Source organism: Oncorhynchus masou, chromosome 4 (genome assembly GCF_036934945.1).
Source record: "Oncorhynchus masou masou isolate Uvic2021 chromosome 4, UVic_Omas_1.1, whole genome shotgun sequence".
Taxonomy (NCBI): Eukaryota; Metazoa; Chordata; class Actinopteri; order Salmoniformes; family Salmonidae; genus Oncorhynchus; species Oncorhynchus masou.
Window position 1 is genome coordinate 11,536,051 of NC_088215.1, and position 26,884 is coordinate 11,562,934.

At 46.7% G+C, this 26,884-nt stretch overlaps 1 protein-coding gene across 2 annotated transcripts in view; it reads right to left on the reverse strand.

The window, feature by feature from the left end:
• The window catches only part of LOC135523917 (ubiquitin carboxyl-terminal hydrolase 43-like), a 128,433-nt gene that overhangs the window by 40,212 nt on the left and 61,337 nt on the right, over positions 1 to 26,884 (reverse strand). For both annotated transcript variants that reach the window (XM_064950947.1, XM_064950941.1), the window contains exons 4-6: positions 12,733 to 12,825; positions 10,263 to 10,398; positions 2,679 to 2,823 (exon numbers count right to left, since the gene is read on the reverse strand). In XM_064950947.1, the coding sequence (XP_064807019.1) occupies positions 2,679 to 2,823; positions 10,263 to 10,398; positions 12,733 to 12,825 (374 nt within the window). The remainder of the gene's footprint in view (positions 1 to 2,678; positions 2,824 to 10,262; positions 10,399 to 12,732; positions 12,826 to 26,884) is intronic.

Consider the following 26,884-nt stretch of genomic DNA (forward strand, 5'->3'; position numbering starts at 1 on the left):
GCATATTTCAATGGCTCATTTGATTACATCCACATCACCTAGGGGTTCTGATTGAGGGATGATTACAGATGATTACAGTAATTGGATACTTAACCAGCACAATAAGGAGCACACTAACCAATTAGACAACAATAGGATGTAACAATATCTCATCATGTCCTCTCCACAGCTCTGTAAAGCTAACAGTGCGCGTGCGCACGCGCACACACACGCACACGCACACACACAATGTTACTCAGGCTTCTATTCAATCTATTCCATTAAAGCAATGAAGACCCTATTCAATAAACCTGTTACGAGCGTTTAGCTGCTGTGAAATGACCCGCCATTGTTATGGAGACTGTGGGGTAGTTAAGATGGCAGGGAGCTGTCAGAAACAGTAATGACGGTTGCAGTAACTGAATGCATGTTATGTTGAGTCTAATCAGCTCAGCTCAGGTTTTGAATCATTACATTGGCAATAGGAGTTCATTCATCATTCACAGTAGAGTGTGTATAAAAAATAGATCGTTATTCTATACATGTGCGTAATGCATGTGTGTTTTTGAGTGCTAATGAGTGTGTCGGTGTGTGTGTGTGTGCCTCTTCCTCTCTCCTCTACCCTTAGTCTGATCACCTCCATTAGCGGCAGGACATTATTTTCTCTCCTCTACCCTTAGTCTGATCACCTCCAATAGCGCTGGGACATTATTTTCTCTCCTCTACCCTTAGTCTGATCACCTCCAATAGCACTGGGACATTATTTTCTCTCCTCTACCCTTAGTCTGATCACCTCCATTAGCACTGGGACATTCTTTTCTCTCCTCTACCCTTAGTCTGATCAACTCCATTAGCGCTGGGACATTATTTTCTCTCCTCTACCCTTAGTCTGATCACCTCCATTAGCACTGGGACATTATTTTCTCTCCTCTACCCTTAGTCTGATCACCTCCAATAGCGGCAGGACATTATTTTCTCTCCTCTACCCTTAGTCTGATCACCTCCAATAGCACTGGGACATTATTTTCTCTCCTCTACCCTTAGTCTGATCACCTCCATTAGCGCTGGGACATTATTTTCTCTCCTCTACCCTTAGTCTGATCACCTCCATTAGCGCTGGGACATTATTTTCTCTCCTCTACCCTTAGTCTGATCACCTCCATTAGCGGCAGGACATTATTTTCTCTCCTCTACCCTTAGTCTGATCACCTCCAATAGCACTGGGACATTATTTTCTCTCCTCTACCCTTAGTCTGATCACCTCCAATAGCACTGGGACATTATTTTCTCTCCTCTACCCTTAGTCTGATCACCTCCATTAGCGCTGGGACATTATTTTCTCTCCTCTACCCTTAGTCTGATCACCTCCATTAGCGCTGGGACATTATTTTCTCTCCTCTACCCTTAGTCTGATCACCTCCAATAGTACTGGGACATTATTTTCTCTCCTCTACCCTTAGTCTGATCACCTCCATTGGCGCTGGGACATTATTTTCTCTCCTCTACCCTTAGTCTGATCACCTCCATTAGCACTGGGACATTATTTTCTCTCCTCTACCCTTAGTCTGATCACCTCCATTAGCGGCAGGACATTATTTTCTCTCCTCTACCCTTAGTCTGATCACCTCCAATAGCACTGGGACATTATTTTCTCTCCTCTACCCTTAGTCTGATCACCTCCAATAGCACTGGGACATTATTTTCTCTCCTCTACCCTTAGTCTGATCACCTCCAATAGCACTGGGACATTATTTTCTCTCCTCTACCCTTAGTCTGATCACCTCCAATAGCACTGGGACATTCTTTTCTCTCCTCTACCCTCAGTCTGATCACCTCCATTAGCGCTGGGACATTATTTTCTCTCCTCTGTCTCTAGGTGATAAAGATATCATTCTATCGTTCCCGGAGAGAGATTGAGGATCGTACATTTTTCATGACCCCTTTGAGCACATTATTGAATTATTGATGTGGCCCTTTTCAGGAGCTAAAGAACGTTGGAAAAACACAGTAAGGGTTTCGTTTAGCGGTGTGTTGCTCTGAACGTAGCCTTTCGGTCGGGCGTCCCCCAGGGATAAGAGTTAAGACACCCTTCTTTTGGAAACGGGTCAACTAGATAGGAGTCAACAGGTGAAAAAAGTGTGTGTGTGCATGTGTGTGTGCGTACATGCGTGCATGTGCACTCGCCATATCAATAGTTAATTTGACGGCGCCTGGCAAACCTGGGGCTGATTTCAAAGGGAGGTGACGCAAGGCTGGCTCCATCTCATCCACGTTCACGATTCAAGTATGTGAGAGAGTGAGTGTATGTGTGTCGTGTGTGTATGAGTGAGAGCGAGCCTTTACCTCAGTACATCAAGCCCTGAGCTAGATATGAGACCGTCAGGGACACTGTCTGAGAGAATTTAATAACCTAGACAGAAATACAGTACCTGTCCATGAAATTGAAACAGCTAAGAACTGCACTATAGTGTTCAACAAATCCATTGTGCTGAAGCCAAATAGCTTCAGGCTAGCCTGAGAGAGAGAGAGAGAGAGAGAGAGAGAGAGAGAGAGAGAGAGAGAGAGAGAGAGAGAGAGAGAGAGAGAGACACACACACACACACACACACACACACACACACACACACACACACACACACACACACACACATACACACACACACACACACACTTGGGGCTGTGGATGCAGCCATGGTTACCCGAGATTCTTGCGGAGCCTCCCCGTGTGTGGAGGGGCGGAGCCTGGAAGGCATAGACCACATCGCTCTCGGCAACGCTGTTCAGATCATCGTCGTCAGAGAACGAACGCTGGAAGCCGGTGGCGTAGAGCTCTGACAGGACCACCTGGAAGGGGGCCGGGGGGGGTGTTGGAAGGAGAGAGAGCGAGGAGGAGATTTGTTTAAAGAGATGTACATTGCTTAATACAGACACTTAGCACGGAAACAGACTTTATGTATAAACGGCCATGGACATGGCTAAGTGGCTTAGCATGGGGGTCAAACACACACATACACAGGCTACAAATTGTAGACAGACAAGCTATAGAAGACAAACAGGGAATATATGTGGCAAAGCAAACAGAGACATGCTATATTTGCATTATAAGTCTGTTCAATATCCTTCTAAAGTAAACACATATTAAAGGTCCAGTGCAGTCGAAAAAATGATTTCCACACTATGGGGTTGGAATAAAACTGATATTTAAACAAAAAATATGATAGTGTAAGAGCTGTTAGAAAAGATTGCCTGAAATGTCTGCCTGTTTTGGTGGGATGGAGTTTTGGACTGCCTGGTTACATCACCCCTCCCCACTCAGACTACTGTCTGACAGTCCTGGCAAAACTCTTGTGCCGTGATTTGACAATAATATTAATCTGAAGATTTGTTATTTATCTATTTAACTAACTATGTTTAATTGTTGCCTGACTAAATTAATAATGTAACAATTAACTCATTAGGATATGGGGGCACCACGAGAGCGGTTGCTTAGAGAGTTACCATCTCCTGAATTAAACTCTGAAAGTTCTTTACCTATCACATCCATAAACACACAACTTATTAATCGTAACAAAAATCACTAAAGCTGGAGACTCTTACCTCAAACACTAGCTTTAAGCACCAGCTGTCAGAGCAGCTCACAGGTCACTGGACTTGTACATAGCTCATCTGTAAATAGCCCATCCAATCTACCTCATCCCCATACTGTATTTATTTATTTATCTTGCTCCTTTGAACCCCAGTATCTCTATTTGCACATTCATCTTCTGCACATTCTACCATTCCAGTGTTTAATTGCTATATTGTAATTACTTCACCACCATGGCCTATTTATTGCCTTACCTCCCTTATCCTACCTCATTTGTACATGCTGTATATAGACTTTTCTACTGTATTATTGACTGTGTGTTTGTTTATTCCATGTGTAACTCTGTGTTGTTGTATGTGTCAAACTGCTTTGCTTTATCTTGGCCAGGTCGCAGTTGCAAATGAGAACTTGTTCTCAACTAGCCTATCTGGTTAAATAAAGGTGAAATAAAAAATAATAATAAATAACCTCATGTCATATCACCATTCTGAACCCGAGCTTTACTTATGATTTTGTACTACACAAATTGGTTTAATTATTTATTTACTAGCTAATTAAATGGGAACACAGGATAAACATGCATTCTACACTGATATTGGAGACGTAATACGGTGAAAACAGATCCCAAGCAGAATGACAACATGGATAACATTGCCACATTCACAAACTCCTTTCACCTACAATAACCATATACTTTCCACACAAACCGCCACCCGCTTTGAGCAAGACATCATGAATGTATTTACGTGAAATGTCTGGGTTCACCGGGGATCTCTCGGTGAACAGGGCAGCCTTGGAAAGGGGGTTGGGCCTTTTTGTGGCACACTTGTAAGGCTATGATTGTCAGAAATGTTCCAACAATTCTTCTACTGATGTCCTTCTTCAGAGTTGTCCGGTATCCGGTGACTTGTCGTGTAGTCCTGAACAGAACTACAGAGTTGTCCGGTATCCGGTGACTTGTCGTGTAGTCCTGAATATAACTACAGAGTTGTCCGGTATCCGGTGACTTGTCGTGTAGTCCTGAATATAACTACAGAGTTGTCCGGTATCCGGTGACTTGTCGTGTAGTCCTGAATATAACTACAGAGTTGCCCGGTATCCGGTGACTTGTCGTGTAGTCCTGAATATAACTACAGAGTTGCCCGGTATCCGGTGACTTGTCGTGTAGTCCTGAATATAACTACAGAGTTGCCCGGTATCCGGTGACTTGTCGTGTAGTCCTGAATATAACTACAGAGTTGCCCGGTATCCGGTGACTTGTCGTGTAGTCCTGAATATAACTACAGAGTTGCCCGGTATCCGGTGATTTGTCGTGTATTCCTGAACAGAACTACAGAGTTGTCCGGTATCCGGTGACTTGTCGTGTCGTCCTGAATATAACTACAGGGTTGCCCGGTATCCGGTGATTTGTCGTGTATTCCTGAACAGAACTACAGAGTTGTCCGGTATCCGGTGACTTGTCGTGTCTTCCTGAACAGAACTACAGAGTTGATTTTTGCCTTCCATTTACTATTGGAGATGCTTCTTTGAAGATGGTTCGATGTTTCCCCAGTGGGGTGATGAGAGTGGCGTAATGGTTTGAGCAGAGTAACAGGATGGTCCTACTTAAATTTGCTTTTGAAGATACTTTACTTAGGACAGCTAATCTGCCGTATCAGTGATTGTCCAGGAGGTGATTTTATCATCTCCACCTCATGTTGAGGAGGTGGGGATGATGTCATCGATGCACTTATTGATGAAGTCAATGACAGATGTGGTGTACTCCTCAATGCCTTAGGAAGAATCCCAGAACATATTCCAGTCTGTGCTAGAAAAACAGTCCTGTAGCTTAGCATCTGAAAGCAGGAATCAGGAGGAAGGAATTATGGTCAGATTTGCCTAATGGAGGGTGAGGGAGAGCTTTGTATGTGTCTCTGTGTGTGGAATATAGGTGGTCCAGAGTTATTTTCTTTCTGGTTGCACATTTAACATGCTGATTGTAATTTGGTAAAACTGATTTAAGTTTCCCTGCATTAAAGTCTACAGCTACTAGGAGCGCCGTCTCTGGGTGAGCGTTTTCTTGTTTGCTTATGGCAGAATACAGCTCATTCAATGCTATCTTAGTGCCAGCCTCTGACTGTGGTGGTATGTAAACAGTTACAAAGAATACAGATGAAAACTCTCTAGGTAGGTAGTGTGGTCTAGAGCTTATCATGAGAAACTCTACCTCAGGTGAGCAATAGCTCGAGATTTTCTTAGATATCGAGCACCAGCTGTTGGTACATCGTATAACCAGCCAGCTGTATTCTGATGTTGTCGTCATTCAGTTTAATCTTAAGCGTAACTCGTCAATTTTATTGTCCAAAGACTGCACATTTGCTAGCAAGATTGAGGGAAGTGGGGGTTTATTCGATCACCTACGACTTCTCAGCAGGCAGGCCGCTCTCCGGCCACTCTTTCTCCGCCTCCTTTTCACGCAGATCACTGGGCTCGGGGCCTGTTCCTGAGAGAGCCGTATAACCTCCGCCTCGTCAGAGTCGTAAAAGAAGAAAAAGGATTCTGCTAGTCCGTGGTGAGAAATCGCAGTTCTGATGTCTAGAATTTATTTTCGGTCATAATAGACGGTAGCGGTAACATTATGTACAAAATGAGTAAAAAAACAAGTTACAAACAACACAGATAAACGAACAAAAAAACTCAATCAGTTGGGGGCACATAAAACGTCTGCCTTCTGCTCCGGTGCCATTTTATCTTCTCCCTTGATTTACGACCGGACGTGAGTTGTTAATCACAACTAGTTCTTTCCTTCCCCCTCTATGGGTGTAAGGGGGTCTGATTGAAGTTATTCATTGCAAACCTGATTCTTGTGGTCAGTCATGAAACTTGCTTGAGAAATTGCTTTTTGCTAAGAAGCTTTTTTTGTTTATTTTCTGACCAATTTAATTGAAAACAATCACAGTAAGACGCTTAATTATCACCCAGAAAGGATTTGATATTGAGATAAAAATGGCTGCATTGGACCTTTAATGATTCCTTACTCTCTCCTCACATCTGTTTTCTGAGAAGGCTTTTATCAAATCACAAACAAACAGACAGACAGACAGACAGTGATGTCCCATCCTGCTCCTTCTCACATACCATGACGAGACATTAGGCCCAGCTGTGGGACTGACAGCAGAGTCTGTCTGTCTGAAATATTCCTATCTTTCTCTGTCTATCTGTTCCCTCTCTTCATCTCTGTCATTCTACGTGTCTGGTGTGCTCCAGACTCTGCCATTCTACGTGTCTGGTGTGCTCCAGTCTCTGTCATTCTATGTGTCTGGTGTGCTCCAGTCTCTGTCATTCTATGTGTCTGGTGTTCTCCAGTCTCTGTCATTCTATGTGTCTGGTGTGCTCTAGTCTCTGTCTGTCTATCCCCTCTCCCTTTCTCTCTCTCTGTCTAGCCCCTCTCTGTCACGCCCTGGTCGAAGTATATTATGTTTGTCTTCATTTATTTGGTCAGGCCAGGGTGTGACATGGGTTATTGTGGTGTGTTTTTGTCTTGGGGTTTTGTGGGGTGTATAGCATAGTCTATGGCTGCCTGAGGCGGTTCTCAATCAGAGTCAGGTGATTATCGTTGTCTCTGATTGGGAACCATATTTAGGCAGCCATATTCTTTGAGTATTTCGTGGATGACTGTTCCTGTCTCTGTGTTTGTAGTCACCAGATAGGCTGTATAGGTTTTCACGTTCCATTTGTTGTTTTGTATCGTAAGTTTTTTCATGTCTCGTTCATTTACATTAAAGAACAATACACCACGCTGCATTTTGGTCCGCTTCTCCCTCAACAGACGAACGTCGTTACAGAATCACCCACCACAACAGGACCAAGCGGTGTGGTAACAGGCAACAGCAGCAGCAGGAGCAGCGTGACAAGACTTTCTGGACTTGGGAGGAAATCCTCGACGGGAGAGGACCCTGGGCTAAACCAGGGGAGTGTAGCCGCCCCAAGGTGCAGCAGGAGAAGGAATGGACATGGGAGTACGAATTGTTCGGAGAAGGACCCTGGGATCAGCCTGGAGAATATCGCCGCCCCAAAGAAGAACTGGAGGCGGAGAGAGCTGAGAGGCGCTGGTATGAGGAGGCAGCGCGGCGACTCGGATGGGAGACCTGCGCAAACTTCCTGTGCTTACCGGGGGGCTAAAGACACTGGGCAGGCACTGTGTTATGCTGTGGAGCGCACGGTGTCTCCAGTGCGGGTGCATAGCCCGGTGCGGTACATACCAGCTCCTCATATTGCCCGCGCTAGAGTGGGCATCGAGCCAGGTAAGGTTGGGCAGGCTCGGTGCTCAAGAGCTCCAGTGCGCCTGCACGGTCCGGTCTATCCAGTGCCACCTCCACACACCAGTCCTCCGGTGGCAGCTCCCCACACCAGGCTTCCTGTGCGTGTCCTCGGCCCAGTACCACCAGTGCCAGCACCACGCATCAGGCCTACAGTGCGCCTCGCCTCTCCAGCGCTGCCAGAGCCTTTCTCCTCTCCTGTGCTGCCGGAGTCTCCCGCCTGTTCAGCGCTGCCCGAGCCTTCCTCCTCTCCTGTGCTGCCGGAGCCTCCGGCCTGTTCAGCGCTGCCGGAGCCTTTCTCCTCTCCTGCGCTGCCGGAGTCTCCCGCCTGTTCAGCGCAGCCAGAGCCTTCCTCCTCTTCAGCGCTGCTGGAGTCTCCCGCCTGTTCAGCGCTGCCAGAGCCTTCCTCCTCTACAGCGCTGCTGGAGTCTCCTGTCTGTTCAGCGCAGCCAGAGCTGCCAGTCTGCATGGAGCAGCCAGAGCTGTCAGTCTGCATGGAGCAGCCAGAGCTGTCAGTCTGCATGGAGCAGCCAGAGCTACCAGTCTGCATGGAGCAGCCAGAGCTGCCAGTCTGCATGGAGCAGCCAGAGCTGCCAGTCTGCATGGAGCAGCCAGTCTGCAAGGAGCTGCCAGTCTGCAAGGAGCTGCCAGTTTGCAAGGAGCTGACAGTCTGCAAGGAGCTGCCAGTCTGCAAGGAGCCGCCAGAGCTGCCAGTCTGCAAGAAGCCGCCAGAGCTGTCAGTCAGCATGGAGCAGCCAGAGCCGCCAGTCAGCATGGAGCAGCCAGGTCCGTCAGTCTGCCAGGATCCGCCAGTCAGCCAGACTCTTCCAGATCTGCCAGTCAGCCAGACTCTTCCAGATCCGCCAGTCAGCCAGACTCTTCCAGATCTGCCAGTCAACCAGACTCTTCCAGATCTGCCAGTCAACCAGACTCTTCCAGATCCGCCAGTCAACCAGACTCTTCCAGATCCGCCAGCCAGCCAGGATCTGCCAGATCCAACTACCTGCCTGAGCTTCCTCTCAGTGCTGAGCTTCCTCTCAGTGCCGAGCTTCCCCTCAGTGCCGAGCTTCCCCTCAGTGCCGAGCTTCCCCTCAGTGCCGAGCTACCCCTCAGTCCCGAGCTACCCCTCAGTCCCGAGCTACCCCTCAGTCCCGAGCTGCCCCTCAGTCCCGAGCTGCCCCTCAGTCCAGTGGGGTTCTGGGTGAGGACTACTAGGCCATGGTCGGCGGCGAGGGTGGACTATCCTAGGACGCGAGGGGGAGGAACTAAGACATTGATAGAGTGGGGTCCACGTCCCGCGCCGGAGCCGCCACCATGGACAGACGCCCACCCGGACCCTCCCTATTGTTTTGATGTGCGTCCGGGAGTCCGCACCTTAGGAGGGGGGTTCTGTCACGCCCTGGTCGAAGTATATTATGTTTGTCTTCATTTATTTGGTCAGGCCAGGGTGTGACATGGGTTATTGTGGTGTGTTTTTGTCTTGGGGTTTTGTGGGGTGTATAGCATAGCCTATGGCTGCCTGAGGCGGTTCTCAATCAGAGTCAGGCGATATCGTTGTCTCTGATTGGGAACCATATTTAGGCAGCCATATTCTTTGAGTATTTCGTGGGTGATTGTTCCTGTCTCTGTGTTTGTAGTCACCAGATAGGCTGTATAGGTTTTCACGTTCCGTTTGTTGTTTTGTATCGTAAGTTTTTTCATGTCTCGTTCATTTACATTAAAGAACATGAGTAACCACCACGGTGCATTTTGGTCCGCTTCTCCCTCAACAGACGAACATCGTTACACTCTCCCTTTCTCTCTCTGTCGAGCCCCTCTCCCTTTCTCTGTCCGTCTAGCCCCTCTCCCTTTCTCTCTCTGTCTAGCCCCTCTCCCTTTCTCTGTCCGTCTAGCCCCTCTCCCTTTCTCTCTCTATCTAGCCCCTCTCCCTTTCTCTGTCCGTCTAGCCCCTCTCCCTTTCTCTCTCTGTCTAGCCCCTCTCCCTTTCTCTCTCTATCTAGCCCCTCTCCCTTTCTCTCTCTGTCTAGCCCCTCTCCCTTTCTCTGTCCGTCTAGCCCCTCTCCCTTTCTCTCTCTGTCTAGCCCCTCTCCCTTTCTCTGTCCGTCTAGCCCCTCTCCCTTTTTCTGTCGGTCTAGCCCCCTCTCTTTCTCTGCCTGGTTTTCCTTTTTCTGTCGGTCAGAGCAGCAGGGCTTTCCATGATGATCCTGTTACAACGGGTAAAAAGCCTCTGTCTGGGAGGTATGGTAATTAACGGACAGAGATACTCACCACGAGAATGTTACAGTGAGTGGAATAATGAATTTACACCCCATAGACATAGGATAGAGCAGGATAGGGCCTTTAAGATTTAGTAGGCTAACAAGTCTGGTCCCCTGACCATGTGTGTGTGCGACCCTTACCTGGTCTGGCGTGGTCTTGCCCTCCTCAGCAACCATGGCACGCAGGCAGGAGATGGAGCCGATGAGAGGCACAGCCAGACCGACACGGAGATACCTCTGACCCTTAGTACTGAACACCAGGGTCACACGCATACACCTGGAGAGGGAGAAAGAGAATCTTGTTCCAGACAATCTTGTTTCTTCACAAGCACACATCTAGACATTACACTTGCTGTGCTGGTCCCCTCCACAGTGTCTGTCTGGGCAGGCCTGACTGCAAGGCGATGCTAACGTGTTAGCATTAGCACCACAGGGAGCCTGTCTGTGTCTGCTGAGGCATGCCTATCTACAATCAACAGGAGCTAGCTAGTGCAGAAGATGTGGGCATGACATGTGGAGCAATGGAAGGATGGAGGGATGAGCACTCAATGCTATTTGAGGCCACGGATTTGAGGTACGACTCAGTTTTTAATTTATTTTACCTTTATTGAACTAGGCAAGTCAGTTAAAACCTCTTGAAACTCCCCATCCCGGATCCGGGATCGTGACTAAAGCCTCAGGCTCATTAGCATAACGCAACATTAACGATTTCTGAAAATCGCAAATAAAATTAAAATAATGCGTTTGCTCTCAAGCTTAGCCTTTTCTTAACAACACTGTCATCTCAGATTTTCAAAATATGCTTTTGAACCATAGAAATTGACTAATTTGTGTAAGAGTATGCAAAGCTAGCATAGCATTTTGTGTAGCATGTAGCACGCAACATTTTCACAAAAACCAGATAACCAAATAAATAAAATCATTTACCTTTGAAGAGCTTCTGATGTTTTCAATGAGGAGACTCTCAGTCACATACCAAATGCGCAGTGTTTCCTGAAAGCGTCTGTGTGTAGGAGAAATCGTTCCGTTTTCTACATTGCGTCTGGCTACCGAAACAAACCGAAAATGCAGTCACCTACAACGTGAAACTTTTTCCGGATTAACTACATAATATCGACCGAAACATGGCAAACGTTGTTTGGAATCAGTCCTCAAGGTGTTTTTTCACATATCTCTTCATTGACATGCAGTTCGTGGAAGCTTGCTTTACTCTCTGTATCGTTTGGAAAAATACTGGCAGGTGACTTTTGCGCACCAATTTCGGCGCAGGACACCGGGCGGACACGTGGTAAATGTGGTCTGTTATGGTCAATCTTCCAATGATCTGCCTACAAATACGTCACAATGCTGCAGACACCTTGGGGAAACGACAGAAAGGGTTGACTCATTCCTCTTGCGTTCACAGCCATATAAGGAGATCATGAAAAACAGAGCCTCAAAAATCCTTGTCATTTCCTGGATGCCATCTCATCTTGGTTTTGCCTGAAGCTCACGTTATAGGGCACGCACAGAGAAGATCTTTGTATTTCTGGACACGTCAGAGTGTTTTCTTTCGAACGGTAGCAATTATATGCATAGTCGAGCATCTTTTTGTGACAAAATATCTTGTTTAAAACGGGAACGTTTTTCATCCAAAAATGAAATTGCGCCCCCAGAGTTTCAAGAGGTTAAGAATAAATTCTTATTTTCAATGACGGCCTAGGAACAGTGGGTTAACTACAGATTTGTACCTTGTCAGCTCGGGGGTTTGAACTTGCAACCTTCCGGTTACTAGTCCAACGCTCTAACCACTAGGCTACCCTGCCACCCCAGTTGAGGGAAGAAGGGGTGGATAGATAGAGAGATGGAGGGATGGATAGAGGAAAGTCTGGTCGAGAGTCAGGAGCTCTGATGACGCCCCAGCTTCCTGCTTTCCCATCATGCATTATTCAGGAAGTGTCGTCGTCGTCGCTAACAGAGTGCTCAAAGAGCAGAGACACGGGGAGGATGTGAGCACTGGTTTGTTGATGTTGTTAGACATGCTGAGATGAGACGAGACTGGATGAGAGGCGGAGATGTGGTGTACAAAGTAAGAGCCCGTGATGTTAGTTAACCCCCTGCTGATGTAAGAAGACACGACCATTATTGAGATCTCACTGAGATTTCAGTTGGAGACAGCGGGGCGATAAGGGGAATATGCCATCGGTAAGTGAGGACAATGAGATGAGAGGATTACATCCCTCCCAAAGGGGGCACAACGGAGTCCCAAAATCACTAACTTTTTTTAAGGTCATATATTGGATATGCAAGAGCTATACAAGCGTTATACCTTAATACAAATGCGGAAAGTTGCATCGGATAAGAGTGTCTACTACCAAACTAGCATGTTAATAGCATCAGTATATACCGGCGCTGTGGATAGACTGTCTGTGAGATAGAGAGGGACAATGTGATATATGCTCTATTCCAGCAAGCTGTTGTGTATCTATCAGAAACGCCCACTCTGCTTAGCACTTGATCATATTCCACTGTGTCTTGTCACAAAAGGGGAGAACTGGTAACATGAAAAAGTGTACATGTCACACACACACACAAACACACGTGCAGTGGCTTTATGACTGGTGTGGCTTACCTGGTTTGCCGTAGGGGAATGGGCAGTGAGATGCAGAGGAAGGGGTCAAAGGTGTTGCTCTGTTTAAGGCAATGTGGACATGTCAGGGAGGACCTACAGACACAACAGAGAGAGGGAGAGAGGGGGTTGGGTTAAAGGGATATTTCACCCCAATTACTAAATGACATATTGATTTCCTTACCCTGTAAGCTGTCTATGGACAAGGTAAGACAGCAATCCACGCTTTAGTTTTGTTTACCTGGATACTGTATCAAATGCTACCTTTTAAGCATTTGTTTGTGGCACAAATCCAATGCAAGTCAATGCTAACTATATTAGCATTTTTGCGCTTCATGTCCAAATCATCTATGTCACACAACATATTTTGTGATACGTTAGGATGAGTAAGCCAGATCCAATCGAGGGGCAACCTGGTCAAATCCATTTTCCAACCAGCTCCTCTCACGTGAGGTGGGATGGTGTGGTACATAGACACATGATCTTGGGCACCGTGTGCGTGTGTGTTTGTGTGTGTTTGTGTGTGTTTAGGTTGAGTGGAGAGGTAGAGATCTAACCTCACCTGGCAGTGCTTCTCTATATGTGTAACGTTATGCATGGCGTATTACAGAGTAGGTGGGCAGAACAGAGAAAGTACATTTAGCTCCACGAGAGACAACACTACACCTGGAGCCTCACATCCCCAGTTAGGAAACACACCGGAATAGACTGTAATATTCACAAGAAAGGAGAGAAATAATGTGGTTTTATTTGAATATTTCAGCAGGTGTTCAAAAACCGTGGTGGGAAGGGAGGAATGTGGGAGAGAAAAAAGCTAAGAAAGAAAAAGAGTCACACAGCAGAAATGAAGTAGATGTAGGGAGGTTAACCGCTACATCACTTAGCCACCTTAAATACATTTAGGTAATGTTTAGGTTCATTTTCATACTTTTGTAGGATTAAATTGGCACGCTTGTATTCCGTCAGTCGTCATGCATCTTATTCGTCACACGTGCACAGCATGCAGAGCCTAGTTTGAGGAAAAGCCTACTTACTGGAGTGAAAACTGCTTCCGGAAGCCCAATCATTGAGCAACATACAACAATTCTAAATGCAATCGCTTGTTAAAAACATTGGTGTCCATGATTAAAAAGGAGTTATTTTTTATCTCTCAATATCAACTCGTAAAGCGCGCCTCCCATTCGCCATTCGGATGCATATGCTACAGCCTGTCTACCGCTGACTCTCAGCGCGTCACCCACCATTTTACAATGTGAGCGTGAGGCAGTATAATTGTTTGAAACTTGAACGTTTACGTCACTTCAAATAATGAGGCATGTGTTACCTTGCTTCAAAGTAGCCTAGCCAAAATACCTCCATAGAAACGTGGAGGCAATTATTTTATAAAGACTTCCTCATGCCATTAACCAGCATTTCTCTCCTGTTCTATTGGTTTTCATATCAACTTTCTTTCATTGTCCAGCAGCCAAAGGCACAATCTTAATCACATTAGCAACCCATCGTAGTAGTTGCTATTAGATTCTCCCTCTTTCTAAGTTTCTAATTGAGATGTCATCTCTGTCAAATGGAACTGCTCCATTCGCTGCACAGTTTAGAACTGGGTTTTCCACCAATTGCATTTTGGGTAAATGTTTGAAAAGGAGGTTTTATTAGCTTCTTCATTACAGGAGTTGCATGTTAAATAATAGGCTACAGCCTTTTGACTGTAAGACGATAGGCTTGCTTTGTTCCATGATGAAGATGAATGAAAAATGTCTGGTCCTTGTATGCATGCATAGTATTAGAGAGGAAGAGGTGAAACAAGAGGTTTCACTCTCGCCAAAATAAGTCCAATGCGTTTCTATTAGGGATGCACTGACATTACATTTTTGGCCGATACCGATATCCAATATTTTCCTTGCCAAAAGAAAAACGATACCGATAACCGATATTTACATTTATTGCGGCCTTTTCAGCATTCTAGTTCAGTTAAATAGTTGAAACACACACACACACACACACTGACCAAAAAGTGATTTTGTTGGCATTTCCGTATGTCGCCATTACCAGTAAAACATAATCTATACCAATATATTTCAGTTAGGCCTACTTGCTGTGCCGTTTCGTTGTTCATTTGTTCAGTCTTAACCAGGATTTCATCGTACATGTCAAGCAGTGACGTTTCAGCTGTCTGTCTGTCAGCGACCTCTCTTCTAATGCGCACTGTCACTGTGTCCGTTTCCATCTTGTCCAGCTGTGTCTGTAACATTTCACATAAACCCTGTTTCTTGTCTGCATCGAAGTAGCGGTCCTTGTACCTAGCATAGAGCATGGTGGCGGCACAGTAGAGGCTCAGAGAGAATGCCACGGAATCTCTTGTTCACAGCCTCTTGTAGAGTACCTTTACAAGTTGTAACCCCAACGGTCTGTGTCGGTGGTTTTGTTGAGCAGCGTTTCAATGCCATGACAGAGAGTATCATGTCTTCTGCAGACATGGTTGATGAGCTTATTTCTCCAGTCAGTTGTTCGAATGGCGCTAGGATTGTTCATGTTTCCATGTTTCAAACATGTTCTCAAATGCCATTGAAATGGCAACAGCGGTATGAGAACCAGCACATTCTTGAGCAATACAGCTTTCCTCAGTACGAAATCCTCGTAGAGCCACTGTGCTGTCAGACTCAGCATGCTCATGAGGTTGACATCGCTGGTCCAAATGTCAGTAGTGAAGCTAATAGCAGTGATGCCCATAACAAGTAGCTCATGGATGAGTTTCAACAATACCGTGTAACTACGGTAGGGAAACATCTGAAAAATAGCACTTACTTGGTAGTGTGTACCGGTGCTCGACCAGTCGGCGAAATCCAACATCATCCACGATAGAGAACGGTTAATTGTCAAGGGCAATGAATTACATTATCTTGGCTTGAATGGATTTTGCCTTTGCCTTCGTCTCGCTGAAATGTTCATACTCTTTCAAATGACGGCTCGACTTGTTGACTGCTCGATCCACACAGCAGACATTGTGGGCTAGGTTAGGAATGCTGTGTAGAGCTATATTTTTCGTGGCTTCATTACATCATCTACCTACGTTATATAGGTATACACGTCAGCTTAGACATCGGTTTTGCACATTGGCTTTAAATTAAACATCGGGTCGATGCCGATTTTGGCATTTTTAGCTAATATCGGCCGATTCCGATATGCTTACAGATATATTGTGCATCCCTAGTTTCTATGGACTTATTTTGGGCCTAAGCTTGTTGCCTGCCTTCCAGTCTTTGGACGACTCCCATTGCTCTGATGTGTCGATCACATCATTTTTTTTTTTACATATATATATATTTTTTTTACAGTTTGTTGATGATCAGTTAGTCAGCAGCAAAATTGACCGAAATGTCTATCCCTATGTAGATGTGGTTATTAGAAAAAGAGAAGTGCAGACGGAAACAGAAGAGAGAGCATCAAGTCAACTGAGAAGCAAGGACATCCAGATTAACAGGGACATGACATCTGCAACATCATCCCAATGCAAAAGATTCACTACCCCGTCTCACCCTCCCGTGTCATGCAGGGCATCCACTACCAGTGTCAACCAACACAATAATGACTCCAACATGAATACCTCCCTGGCCAGTGGCCCAACCAGAGTACACCCAGGGGGGATTTAGTAGTGGTGTGGGACAGCAGAGCCACAGAGGTGATCAGCCCTACAGGGGGATCAGCAGGGGATGAGCCTGGGGGTTAAGCACAGAAACATGGAGGACAGCCAAGAGGACTGTGTCAGCAGCATCCCCAGGGGGAGGGGGTGAGAGGGGGAGATGGGAAAGGCGGATGTAGAGAGAAAGATGGAGGCAGAGGAGAGAAGGAAGGATGCTAGTGGTAGAGAGACGGAAGGATGGTGGTTGTGGTAGAGATTGGTTGGAGAGAGAGAGGCAGCCATTAGCTTGTGTAGAACATATTGTGTGGAACATATTAGCTCCACCGTGCTGATACATCTTACTGCTCCTCTCTCTGCTTTCTCTGCTCTCTCTGCTCTCTCTTTTCCTCCTGGTTGTTCTCAGCTGAATGAGTCCAGGTTATCAGGTGTTCTGCTGAGTCACTCCAGGACAGTGATGCACTCAAGTATAGTCGGTACAGGTCTGCAACAAGAGTTGTTACAACACAGGGCCTGTATCCACAAAGAGTCTCAGAGTAGGAGCGCTGATCTAGGATCAGGTCCCCCACCTGTCCTTATAATCTTATTCCTTTTGATCAAAAAGGCTAAACTAATCCTAGATCAGCACTCCTACTCTGAGAGATTTTGTAGATATTGTCCCAGATATAATAGAAATAGCATTACTATTTCAAAAGTATTACTTAGTTATTTTATTTCTATGAATCTAGTCAATCTATTTCTATGGATCTAGTCATTCTATTTCTATGGATCTATCACACATTCTGAGAGTTGGTTAAAATGATTCCTGTATTTACTCTGTGACAGTCACAGCATTAGTGGGGCTTACACGTTACAACATCACTTAGAATGCTCTCCATGGAGTCTGACACACACGCACGCACGCACGCACGCACACTCACACACACACACACACACACACACACACACACACACACACACACACACACACACACACACACACACACACACACACACACACACACACACACACACACACACACACACACACACACACACACACACACACACACACAGGCATTGCTTAAAACTCTGTATGTGGAGGCTGACAGCGTTTCCAGTCTGGAGTGTGTGTGTGTGTGTGTCTGTGATGAAAGAGTCTGTCAGTGTGTGTGTGTGTGTCTGAAGAGAAAGTCTGTCAGTGTGTGTGTGTGTGTGTGTGTGTCTGAAGAGAACGTCTGTCAGTGTGTGTGTGTGTGTGTGTGTGTGTGTGTGTGTGTGTGTGTGTGTGTGTGTGTGTGTGTGTGTGTGTGTGTGTCTGTGAGGAGAGAGTCTGTCAGTGTGTGTGTGTGTCTGTGAAGAGAAAGTCTGTTAGTGTCTGTGAGGAGAGTGTAACGTAATCCGTCTTCCTCTGACGAGGAGTATGAAATATCGGACCAATGCGCAGCGTGGTAAGTGTCCATGTTCATATTTATTTAAACTCAGAACACTAAACAAAATAACAACGATAATGAAACTAAACTAAACAGTTCTGTAAGGTGACATACACTAAACAGAAAATAATCAACCACAATTAAAATGGGGAAAACGGGCTACCGAAGTATGATTCTCAATCAGAGACAACGATCGACAGCTGCCTCTGATTGAGAACCATATCAGGCCAAACACAGAAGCACAACATAGAAAAAAGAATATAGACTACCCACCCCAACTCACGCCCTGACCAAACTAACACAAACACAAAATAAAGGAACTAAGGTCAGAACGTGACAGAGAGTCTGTCAGTGTGTGTGTGTATCTGTGAGGAATCTGTCAGTGTGTCTGTGGAGACAGAGTCTGTCAGTGTGTGTGTGTCTGTGAGGAGAGAGTGTGTCAGTATGTGTGTCTGTGAGAAGAGTGTGTGTGTGTCAAACCTATCCTCTCACCACCATCCACTCTGCATTTGGCTGACTCTCACAGCACCAATCCCCTGGCCTCTAGCCCACAGCAACGAGTTAGCAGTCCTAGCGACCGACGGTCTACCAAAAACCATTATTCATCATTTATACAGATGAGGTTTTGAACAGCCTCCCTGCACTACCTAAATAAATAGTACGTGACCAGCATTACTAAACACGTCGCCTCATATCACCTTCCTTGAACGCAGCTTCTATATCGCTCAAGACCACTGAATTACGAGATAATAATCCAAACAGCATGACTGAACTTGCAAGCCTCACCCTATTGGAATGCAGCTCTCGTGTCATAGGCCTACATATAGCACATGCTACGCATCAACATACATGAGACAGAATTCAAACATCATGACACAGACATAGTGCTTTTAGAGAAGGTCTGACCAGTAAATCGGTCCAAGAGCTTTCTTGAACGCAGCTCTCGTAGCAAACAGCTCATACCGGGCATTACCCTGAACCCACATGAGACAGAATGAGACAGAATGAAAGATACTGTATCAAACACACAACACAGACCTTCTTGGTGAATACATTTGAAACCGCGGTGAATCAATCCCCTTTTCCTTTCAGTTTCACAAGCTAAAAACCTCTCTCTGCTTACAGATATATGTTTTTCAATGGAGTCACAGTCGATTTTATCCCAAAATTGAGAGGACAAATGCGAGATATAACTTCCCCAGGGGTTGGAGTCAGCCGGGTCTCATAAATACCCATGTGAAAAGCCCATTTGAGATTCAATTTCGCGCCATTGGTGATTTGCATTTTCCACAAATGTGGCGAAAAGCAAAGTGGTAGAGAAACACATTGGTAATGGCTGGGGTGGCGAATGATGCCTGAACAGAAATGCAAGGACCCCAATCCCAGACACTGAAGGATACAGGCCGGCACATAGGTTGTGATGCCATTTCAGCCCAGTGCCACTCCAGGACAAAGGCACAGGCTCGAGTATCCCCTCAGTTGTTCGACTAACCACTCAATCCACAGAGACAAGTCTACAGTATAGCGTCTTCTGCCCTGTAATTAGCATAACGTCTAAAGTGGAACACATGACAAGTCCTTCCAGACTTTTACTCTCCAGGTCAGCAGACAGTTCCTCCTCTGCTCCCTCCTTTCCTCTCTTCCTCGTTTCCTCTCTACCTCGTTTCCTCATTTCCTCTCTACCTCATTTCCTCTCTACCTCAATTCCTCTGGCGAAACGGGGAGGGCTTCTGTAGCCAGAGCCAAATTCCCCTGTCAGTCAGTCTGTCTGGGTTGCTGGTGTTTGCGTTGGGTTGGATGACTGCACTGAGGCTGATCTGCCTCTATCTGCTTCTCCATTAGAGACCTTTAAACAAAGGGCCCACGCCATGGGAAATTAACAGAGGGCTATGCCTGAAATGGGGGGGGGGGGGTAGACAATTGTTTTCGGCTGCCTCTCTCTGAGGGGTTTGACGAGTTGGAAGATGAATTCTGGGAGCTAATGCAACGCGGGTTAGGAGACAAGCTGATTGGTCTGTTGAATGCTTCCTGTGCTGGGACATTGTGTTCAACTTCAAGAGATTGAGTGTGACATTTGTGATATTGGAGACAGCACTAAGCCAGAAAGGAAGTTCATTTGTTTAAAAACTTTGAGTTGAACCCCCCCCCCCCAAAATAGTTGTTGTGACCTTCATCTCACAGTGTTGATGAAGTTTAAGGTTGACCATCCTCATCATCCTGCTCTAGTATTTCCTCTGTTGATGACGAGTACTATCTCAAAGAGTGGCCTTTACAGTTCCAGTGTGTTCATGTCAGAGAGCTCATGAATATGCGTACGGTTACTGCCTCTATCCACTCAGAGAAGGGTATCTGCATCCGTGCCTGTGTGTGCATATCCTGCTTGCATACTGAGAGGGACGACGCGCTCCGGTCCCCATCTGCAGTGTGGAGATATGAGGCTAGACGAGGCTCTAAACGTCCCTCTGTCTCTCTGGTCTCGATCCAGGCCGTTGACAGCCTCCTCCTCCACGTCACCGGAGCATTGGGGACCCGGACACCAGTTGGTGAACTCATTCTCTAAACAAACAACGGCGCTGGGCTATCATCTCTGGCAAGCTCCAACTGCAACCACTTACTCTGCAGGCTCCTACAGTACAGATCCAACTCCATAAAAATCAAAGGTACATTATGAGTGGGGCACGCACATCTGAGAACTCTCAGCTCCTCTCTCAGCTTAAGTACGCAATTTCTCTTTTTATCACCTCAGTTGTTACTGGGGTTTCAACAAGGAGGAGGGAAAACATATTGGCAGTCCTCACAATTACTCCACCGTCCTCAACCACTAGAGTCAATCACATCATGAAAGAGTGTAAATAGTTTCACAGAGAGTAATAAAGTGCATCAACTCTGACAGTACTGGGTCAATACAATTGTATTGGTGTTTGCTTGGCAGAGAGGGGCCCTGAAGGGTAAGTAAACAGAGTAAACTGAACTACTGTATTAGTGAGGTAATTGGCAGACCTGTGTATGTGCGAACAGTGTGTGTGTGTGTGTGTGTGTGTGTGTGTGTGTGTGTGTGTGTGTGTGTGTGTGTGTGTGTGTGTGTGTGTGTGTGTGTGTGTGTGTGTGCGTGCGTGTGAGAGAGAGAGCAAGTGTTAGTTGATGATAGTTAGAAGGTGTCGGGTCAGAAAGAGGAAGCAGGGCTCTGTACGTTCACAGAAAAACACCAGTGGAGAGATCAAAGCAACCCTCCACTTCAACAACTCTCAAACCCCCACTTCAAAGCATCCAGCCTGGGATGGGATCAGCTCAGAGACGCCCCAGGTAAGGTCATGGTGGAAGGGGGGGAGATGGCAGCCCAGGAGGCCTCCCCGATGAAGAAGGGGTGTAAGTGGGTCATCATGGTAATAAAATCAAAGGAGAGGTTGAATGAGTGACTGTGAACTCTGGATAATCTGCTTTAAAAGGTTTGGCTACAGAAATCTGCACCGCCATCTTGGGCAGCTGTGTTGAACTGAAGACACAGGGGAGAGTACGAATAGAAAGACAATATCTATTTCCTCAGTCCTTTGGGTGCCTCCCAAATGGCATGCAATTCCCTTTATAGTGCACAACGTTTAACCAGGGCCCATTGAAGTTGTGTAGCATATTTTAAAAGCAATAGGGTGCCATTTGGGATGCTCCCGTTGACACTAAGAAAACCCACGTTCCAAACTCAACATGCCAGACTAAGGGTGTAGACCAAGACTCATTTGAGGCTGGAAAGTGACTGTCGCTTGTCTCTCTCGTCTCTGCAGCCTAACCCACCAGACAGCCTCCACTCTAATCGCAAACATTTATTCAGATCAGAATGCCCCTGAGGAGTATCACAGATATAAAAAGACTGGCAGAGAGAGAGAGAGAGACTGAGAAAGGATGATTGATTCAGAAAGAGAATGAAAGAAAGACAATGAGACTGACAGATTCAGAGAGATAAATCCCTTAAATTGAAATTTAATTGAGAGAGAGCGAAACAAACTAAGAGTGTATATTATTTTGTTTAGTCTTGCTATTAGAAATGAGCGCCATGGCAACCGCAATTATAGAAGGACAATAACATAAGGAGAAAGTGTGGAGGACGAGTCACAGAACCCAAACTCATCCGTGCCAATGGGTGTTTCTCGATATGTGTACTACCATGCTCCACACTCTCATGCTCCAATGATATTCTCTTGACTACGTTCTTGTGAGGACGAGAGTGTGGAGAATGCATAAAACATTACATTTGAGTAGCACTTCCCCTACTGTTTTTATCTCACACTGCAGGACAATGGCAACGATAGACAAAACAAGATATACACAAAGCAAAAGTTTTATTTCATAATGTCACGCCTTGGTCTTAGTATTTTGTGTTTTAGTTAATTAGTTGGTCAGGCCAGGGTGTGACATGGGTTTATGTTTGTTGTATTTCTTAGCGGGGTTTTTTAGTTATTGGGATTGTGGCTGATTAGGGGTGTGTGTTGCATAGGTTTGGCTGCCTGAGGCGGTTCTCAATCAGAGTCAGGTGATTCTCGTTGTCTCTGATTGGGAACCGTATTTAGGTAGCCTGGGTTTCACTTTGTATTTCGTGGGTGATTGTTCCTGTCTCTGTGTAGTGTTTCACCAGATAGGCTGTAATAGGTTTCACATTCCGTTTTGTTGTTTTTTGTATTTATAAGTTATTTCGTGTATCGCCATTTGTTCCATTAAAGAACATGAGTAACCAACACGCTGCATTTCGGTCCGACTTTCTTTCGACAAACGAAGAACGCCGTTACAGAATCACCCACCACACACGGACCGAGCAGCGTGTTAATTAACAGGCAGCTGGAGCAGCGAAGGGAGACCGTTATGGACAGCAGAGGATTGGAGTATACGACGTGGGAAGAAATAGACAGGTGGGCGGCCGACCCAGAGAGAGTGCCGGAGCCCGCCTGGGATTTGCTGGAGCAGTGCGAAGAGGGCTATAGGATAATGGAGTCGAAAAGAGTGACACGGCGGCGCAGAGCGAAACCAGAAAATCAGCCCCAAAAATTTCTTGGGGGGGGGGGGGCTCAGAGGGAGAGTGGCTGAGTCAGGAGATAGACCTGAGCCAACTCTCCCTGTTTATCGTGAGGAGCCAAGGAGGAGACCAGAACCGGTGTTGGAGGTGAGCGAAGCAGAGACTGTGAAGGAGTTAATGGGGAAATTGGAGGAGAGAGTAATGAGGGAGTTGCTAGTTTGGTGCTTTAGGTATAAGATTCGTCCGACGGAGCGTGTCGGGGATTTAATGGCACCTGGGTCAGCGCTCCATTCTAGTCCTGAGGTGCGTGTTAGTCGGCTGGTGAAAAATGTGCCAGCCTCACGTACTAGGCCTCCTGTGTACCTACCTAGCCTTGCACGTCCTGTGCCAGTCCTGCTCTCAGGCTCTCCAGTACACCTTCACGGTCCAGTCCATCCTGTGCCACCTTCACACACCAGTCCTCCGATGGTAGCTCCCCGCACCAGGCTTCCTGTGCGTGTCCTCGATCCAGTACCACCAGTTCCAGTACCACGCACCAGGCCTTCAGTGCGCCTCGCCTGTTCAGCGCAGCCAGCGCTTTCTCCCTCTCCTGCGCTGTCGGAGTCTCCCGCCTGTTCAGCGTTTCTAGAGCCTTCCTCCTCTACAGCGCTGCCGGAGCCTCCTGCCTGTTCGGAGCAGCCTGAGCTGCCAGTCTGCATGGAGCAGCTAGAGCTGCCAGTCTGCATGGAGCAGCTAGAGCTGCCAGTTTGCATGGAGCAGCCAGAGCTGCCAGTCTGCATGGAGCAGCCAGTCTGCATGGAGCAGCCAGAGCTGCCAGTCTGCATGGAGCAGCCAGAGCTGCCAGTCTGCATGGGGCAGCCAGAGCTGCCAGTCTGCATGGAGCAGCCAGAGCTGCCAGTCTGCATGGAGCAGCTAGAGCTGCCAGTCTGCATGGAGCAGCTAGAGCTGCCAGTCTGCATGGAGCAGCCAGAGTTGCCAGTCTGCATGGAGCAGCTAGAGCTGCCAGTCTGCATGGGGCAGCCAGAGCTGTCAGTCTGCTTGGAGCAGCCAGAGTTGCCAGTCTGCATGGAGTTGCCAGTCTGCATGGAGTTGCCAGTCTGCATGGAGTTGCCAGTCTGCAAGGAGCTGCCAGTCTGCAAGGAGCTGCCAAAGCTGTTAGTCTGCATGGAACAGTCAGAGCTGTCAGTCTGCAAGAAGCCGCCAGAGCTGTCAATCTGCATGGAGCAGCCAGAGCCGCCAGTCAGCATGGAGCAGCCAGAGCCGTCAGTCAGCATGAAGCAGCCAGAGCCGTCAGTCAGCCAGACTCTTCCAGATCTGCCAGTCAGCCGGACTCTTCCAGATCTGCCAGTCAGCCAGACTCTTCCAGATCTGCCAGTCAGCCGGACTCTTCCAGATCTGCCAGTCAGCCAGACTCTTCCAGATCTGCCAGACTCTTCCAGATCTGCCATTCAGCCAGACTCTTCCAGATCTGCCAGTCAGCCAGACTCTTCCAGATCTGCCAGTCAGCCAGACTCTTCCAGATCTGCCAGTCAGCCAGACTCTTCCAGATCTGCCAGTCAGCCAGACTCTTCCAGATCTGCCAGTCAGCCAGACTCTTCCAGATCTGCCAGTCAGCCAGACTCTTCCAGATCTGCCAGTCAGCCAGACTCTTCCAGATCTGCCAGTCAACCAGAATCTTCCAGATCTGCTATTCAGCCAGACTCTTCCAGATCTGCCAGTCAACCAGACTCTTCCAGATCTGCCAGTCAACCAGACTCTTCCAGATCTGCTAGTCAACCAGACTCTTCCAGATCTGCTAGTCAACCAGACTCTTCCAGATCCGCCAGTCAGCCAGGATCTGCCGGATTCAACTGCCTGGCTGGGCTTCCTCTCAGTACTGGGCTTCCTCTCAGTACTGGGCTTCCTCTCAGTACTGGGCTGCCCCTCAGTCCCGGGCTGCCCCTCAGTCCCGAGCTGCCCCTCAGTCCCGAGCTGCCCCTCAGTCCCGGGCTGCCCCTCAGTCCCGAGCTGCCCCTCAGTCCCGAGCTGCCCCTCAGTCCCGAGCTTCCCCTCAGTCCCGAGCTGCCTCAGTCCCGAGCTGCCCCTCAGTCACGAGCTGCTCCTCAGTTCAGTGGGTTTCTGGGTGAGGACTATTAGGCCATGGTCGGCGGCGAGGGTGGATCATCCCAGGACGCGAAGGGGAGGAACTATGACATTTATGGGTTGGGGTCCACGTCCCGAGCCGGAACCGCCACCATGGACAGACGCCCACCCGGACCCTCCCTATGGTTTGAGGTTTGTCCGGGAGTCCGCACCTTAGGGGGGGGGGGTTCTGTCACGCCTTGGTCTTAGTATTTTGTGTTTTAGTTAATTAGTTGGTCAGGCCAGGGTGTGACATGGGTTTATGTTTGTTGTATTTCTTAGTGGGGTTTTTTAGTTATTGGGATTGTGGCTGATTAGGGGTGTGTGTTGCATAGGTTTGGCTGCCTGAGGCGGTTCTCAATCAGAGTCAGGTGATTCTCGTTGTCTCTGATTGGGAACCGTATTTAGGTAGCCTGGGTTTCACTTTGTATTTCGTGGGTGATTGTTCCTGGCTCTGTGTAGTGTTTCACCAGATAGGCTGTAATAGGTTTCACATTCCGTTTTGTTGTTTTTTGTATTTATAAGTTATTTCGTGTATCGTCATTTGTTCCATTAAAGAACATGAGTAACCAACACGCTGCATTTCGGTCCGACTTTCTTTCGACAAACGAAGAACGCCGTTACACATAATTATCAGCTAGATGTTTGAATCATAATAATCTAACTTCCCAGATAGTTAAACAGGCTAAAATGACCTAAAACCAATGTTATTTTTTACCTTTATTTAACTAGGCAAGTCAGTTCAGAAAGAATTCTTATTTTCAATGACAGCCTAGGAACAGTGGGTTACCTGCCTCTTCAGGGGCAGAAGTACAGATTTGTACCTTGTCAGCTCGGGGAATTGAGCTTGCAACCTTTCAGTTACTAGTCCAACACTCTAACCACTAGGCTACCCTGCCGTTAAACAAGGTAGAGTTGAAGTAGGAAGTTTACATACATACACCTTAGCCAAGTACATTTAAACTCAGTTTTTCACAATTCCTGACATTTAATCCGAGTATAAATTCCCTGTTTTAGGTCATTTAGGATCACCACTTTATTTTAAGAATGTGAAATGTCAGAACAATACTAGAGAAATGGATTTATTTAAGCATTCATTTCTTTCATAACATTCCCAGTGGTTCAGAAGTTGCATACACCCAATTAGTATTTGGTACTCTTGAACGTTTTATAGTGTTCAGCTTCGCTGGCGATGAGAGAGAACGCAAACAGCCAGATCTTACCTCATGACTGTCATTACGTGTGTTTTTGCGTTCCCATGTAATTCAATTTCCTCTCAGCATTGCTGACCTTGGCTTGGAGGGAGGTCGATGAGAGTTGGGTAAAAGGGAGAGCAGTAGGTAGGTAAACACATTAAAGTGAATATAATAAATCTGGGTTGAATCAAAACAAGTCGGTTCGGCTGCCCACTAGGGCTGTAAAGGTTCACCAAATCCACGGTTCGGTGGTACATATTGCGGTTTTGGGGTTACGGTTCGGTTCAGTTTCAGTACAGCGGGAAAATGAGACACCAACCATAATGTAGTTAATTTTTGTTTACTTAAGAAATACAAAGTGTTGATATTCCTGATTCCATATACAGTTGAAGTCGGAAGTTTACATACACCTTAGCCAAATACATTTAAACTCAGTTTTTCACAATTCCTGACATTTAATCCGAGTATAAATTCCCTGTTTTAGGTCAGTTAGGATCACCACTTTATTTTAAGAATGTGAAATGTCAGAATAATACTAGAGAAATTGATTTATTTCAGCTTTTATTTATGTCATCACATTCCCAGTGGGTCAGAAGTTTACATACACTCAATTAGTATTTGGTAGCATTGCCTTTAAATTGTTTAACTTGGGTTAAACATTTCAGGTCGCCTTCCACAAGCTTCCCACAATAAGTTGGGTAAATTTTGGGCCATTCCTCCTGACATAGCTGGTGTAACTGAGTCAGGTTTGTAGGCTTCCTTGCTCGCACACACTTTTTCAGTTCTGCCCACA